This window comes from Papaver somniferum, chromosome 2, assembly GCF_003573695.1.
Source record: "Papaver somniferum cultivar HN1 chromosome 2, ASM357369v1, whole genome shotgun sequence".
In the NCBI taxonomy this organism is placed as follows: domain Eukaryota; kingdom Viridiplantae; phylum Streptophyta; class Magnoliopsida; order Ranunculales; family Papaveraceae; genus Papaver; species Papaver somniferum.
Window position 1 is genome coordinate 210,216,644 of NC_039359.1, and position 4,513 is coordinate 210,221,156.

Below are 4,513 nucleotides of genomic sequence, written 5' to 3' on the forward strand. Positions count from 1 at the left end.
CCATTAGAACCATGTTCTAAAAATATTTGGACAAATGACCTATTTTTCATTTTTTTAATCAAATACAAGATAGTGAAAATTTAATTGTTGATACTTAGGAAGCACGATTCTCAAAATTATTGTAAATCAAAATAATCTCACCCATCCAAAAATCGAAGATAATTTTCTTTTATGAATTTCCAAAAATGAATTAAGCTTTTGTTAATGACATTCATGCAACTAACGCCCAATTAATCCTTTAGTTTTCATCGTGTGGACTTCAGAAAGAACACGATCTCTAGATAATTACATCACCATTTCTCATTAATGAATATCCATTGCTTGATGCTTTAGCTTAATTACTCTGATAAGTGATATAATTAGACCCATACAAGCTCACATTTTAGAGGGAAAGAGCTTACCAAGTGTAATGGTTATGTGAGAGTCCATATTTTTACGTATATAGGGATGTTTGACATTTAGATTTTGTTTTCTTCATGGAAGTCATCTATTTCTAGAAGTTTAACTACCTACCAAGTTCTCTAGGCAGTCCTTTTGAGAGTTCTTTTTATTTTTGACGCTGCTGCTAATAGGGGTGTCAATTTATCTGGGGGTGTACCAAATCCATATGGAGCAAAACATCCCTCGCCATTGGATTGGCAGCCTCCTAAGAATAACGGTACCCCTGCAAGCAGCCATATTTCAATTAATTTGTTCGTAATCCATTTAAAACAACTAGCTAGGTGAAGGACATATCTATCGTCTGATTAATATCTCCATATTGTGTTTTTATTTGAAACTTCAATTTGTGTTCTGATCCATTTGTTGGTGAATATATGTAAATCTGGATAGCATTGACGTGGACATTGTTGGAAAATAAATGGGTTTCACAAAGGATGAATGACACAGAGAAGAAAGTGTTGCACTCTAAAACTTTCAAGGCTTGTATAAATTTCTTTTAGACAAATATTTCTACCCTCTCAATAACAATTGGCGATTACAACAGGTATGCGAAATATTGCCTTCAGGATACAATGAAAGCCCTGCAACGAAAACTGAATTCAAGGTTTGTACCCCTTGATTCAATCAAGAACACACAAAGAGATTTCTGATTTCTGATGATGCTTTTTGAAACAGAGAAAACAGATTGATTTTTCTTATATGTTAAACGAAACTGGGAGAAGCTATTTATAAAGGGTTTTGCACCTGTTGGGAATAGGTTTTTATTCGCCAATGATGCCCCCCAGGACCCCCCTTTGGTTAGCGGCGTTGAAAATATTCCAACAGACATGGCGTGTGATGTATGTGTGTGACGCCATTGATGAGACCGACGCTAAGACGCGCGCGTCCAAGTGTCGGGTGCGATTCTAACGTGGACACATGACCACTTTAATCTCATCCGTGCTAAATACATATACTTTATAAGTCCAAGTATGCATGCATTTGCAATGCGATGCTTGCCCAAAATAAAAGAATAACAGACCAGAAGCGGCACATATGAGAAAATAGGAGTAGGATGGTTTGCTTATTCGAGATACTGAGACTTTACAAGATTCTATGCGATCAAAATATTAAGGCCGGTGTATACTACTACTTAATCTAAATCACACAATCAAATCTTTAGGTGGACACTCTTCGAATAGTGACTACAAAACATAGAGAGGTACTTTTTGTAGAAAATGTTTTAGTTTGTAATTAATCAGTACAATCTTAATTAATTACGCAAAATACATACACAAAAATATTATCATGTGAAATATCAAAAATCTTGATAATGGGAATGAAAAGCAACTACTACATACTACAGCACAACTTTGTTTAAATACACAAGAGTTCCGATATTCTTGTAACTTTTAATCACTCTTGTAATTATTTAATCCAACATAATCATGGAATGACCAGTTGATATGGTTTCTCACATTATTTTATAATTTCGGCATCAGATTTATTATACATCCCAAACGACAATGAAATTAGTAATATGTATGAGTAGTGATTCTATTCATAGATTGACTAGCCAAGATGGAGAAGTTGTTCATCTGCAAAACGATAAACAAACAACAAGTTAAATAATCAGACAAAGAATTAATTTTAGAAAATAAATCAAATTATTATTATCATAAAAAACGACAGTTACTTACTCTAAAGACCTGTCCATTGACCAGTTAGAATATTTTCTTCATCATCTTGAAGATTTTATTCTCCCCATGTTGTTTCAAAGGTGGTTGAAGTTGATGAATTTGTTGTAGTTCTTGTATCGGGTTTGTTAATATTATTTATGTTTCTTTCCGGTGACGCCGAAACCAATGCAGGAATATACACTGGACTATTTAAGAAATGTTGAACATTCATGTTATCATCATCATCATTAAGATAATTGTTACTTATCGAACTCGATCCTTGTTCAAAACGATAACAGTCAGCATCTTCGGCTGGTATGTTCTCATTATCATTAGTGACGTCTGAGTGTTTTGAAGTAGAGAAATTGTAAGGTGGCGGAGTTTGAGATGATGAACTTGGCAAATAACCTAGAGTATTAAGAAGTTGAGAATTTGGTTCAAGGTATTGGTTGAAGAGGTTATTAGTATCTCGGTTCGGAACCAATCTTAATTGATTAAGTAACTCCATGATAGGTGGTTGTGTTGATGAACTTGCTCCATTGGTCATCACTTGTAATAGATTATTCAATAGTTGAATTTTGGCTAATTGTGCTTGAGCATCAGCTTGTATTCTTGTAGCATTGTCCAAAGGGTTCATCAAATTTAAAATATTTGCAGCCACGAGTAAATTTGATAAGTTCGCAAGAAGATTAAGATCTGTCCTTGGCCTATGAGTTATCGGATCGATACCCATTTGTAACAGTTTCTTCTTTATATGAGTATTCCAATAATTCTTTATCTCATTATCGGTTCTTCCCGGTAGGTGAGTTGCAATTTGAGACCACCTACAAAGAAAAATAAAAAACGATAAATTTAGTAACCAATCGACTTAGTCGATTTGGATATCCAGGCACTCTTTATATCTTAACACGTTAACTACAATAAGTTTGTAATGTAATTATGATAAACTAAGAGCATGCGTGACGCTAGTTTTGGACGTACTTATTTCCAAGTACCGAGTGAAGACTGATAATTAGTTTTTCCTCATCGTCCGAGAATTTTCCTCTCTTGATACCAGGTTTTAGATAATTACTCCATCTCAACCTACAGCTTTTGCCACACCTATTCAATCCAGCAAGTTTAGGTAAAGCTCTCCAACTTCTATGACCGTTCTTATGTATATAATCAGTGAGTTTTTGATTTTCCTCAGGTGTCCATGGACCCTTTTTCCATCCAATTTCATCGCGGCTCGGAGATCTTCCCATTGTACACTCCTTTCAACACAACTAATAATTCAATAATCAAGATTGTAAATGGTATTTGTATTTTGTAGGGTGCTATTTTGATTTCGATGTTGCTAGTTAAGACAATAACAAACTGAGCACTGAGCACTGAGATTAGATGGATAACTTAGATTAAAGGTTTTTGTCTTTTTAGAGATAATGAAATGATGAAAAACTAAACACAATAAGACTATGTTATATAGTATGTGGTGAAATGATCTGAAAATCTAAACCGAATAAGACTATGTTATATAGTATGTGGTGATGTCCGGAAATAGCAAAATAAATTTCTTTGTTTTTTATCCAAAAGTGTTTTTAAAATAAAAATCCAAGTGCTGACCACTTTTCTTAGTTTGTTTTACAGCTAAAGTAAAATTATCTAAGCAGAGTGCACTATAGCAAGTAATATGGTGCCAAACTCTTCGGATAGGTAATTGAGAAAGAATAAACTGTATGTCCTATGTGCATCTCCTCTTCTAAATCTAGAAACCTTGTGTATAGTCCATTTTATTTATTTATTTATTTTTCTTTTCTAATAGATAAAGAATTTTGGTGCTGATGAGCCACTCCTTATACTCCGAAGTGTATTCCTAAAGCTTGACTTTGAGTAACGCATTCCTCGAAATAAAGAGCATGAGGTGTCAACCATCTTTGCATAACAAACCAGGGTATCGAATCATAAAAGAATGGACAATCTAGAACCAGATTGCACTAGTATCTTGGGAAAACTCCATTGAACAGCCCACTCAAGGCCTGCGATAACAGCATTCGTCTCCGCCATGTAAATGCTACTGCTCCATTAGTACACGATGCAAGGAGGTCTATATTAGCTCAGACAAACCTAAAAGCCTACCTTATATAGTTGCTAGCAAACACTCACACTGGAGTTTTTTGGGTCCCTGAAGACGATGACTTATGTGATGCTTCTGTCCCGTAGGAATAGAAATGGTTGCCAAAGTGATCGATTTCTCTTTCTTTGTATAACCATCGGCATGATAGTACAGTTCTTCTTTCCACTTCTAGCCCTCGTGTGTACAAATTGCCTGAAATACATAAAGTGGCCTTGGATGTATACTAAAGCCGATGATCCAGAAGAAAAAAGGTAGAAGCTGATTGATGATATGTATATCAATGGAATACGATGTGAGGAAT

At 34.8% G+C, this 4,513-nt stretch overlaps 1 protein-coding gene across 1 annotated transcript; it reads right to left on the reverse strand.

Annotated features, from left to right (window-relative positions):
- Positions 1-2,175: 2,175 nt before the first annotated feature.
- Positions 2,176-3,343, reverse strand: LOC113352714 (transcription factor MYB53-like). The gene is made up of 2 exons (XM_026596501.1): positions 3,081-3,343; positions 2,176-2,923 (listed from the first exon to the last, which is right to left on the reverse strand). Exons 1-2 carry the CDS (start codon positions 3,341-3,343, stop codon positions 2,176-2,178), a joined length of 1,011 nt encoding a protein of 336 aa, XP_026452286.1.
- Positions 3,344-4,513: the final 1,170 nt, after the last annotated feature.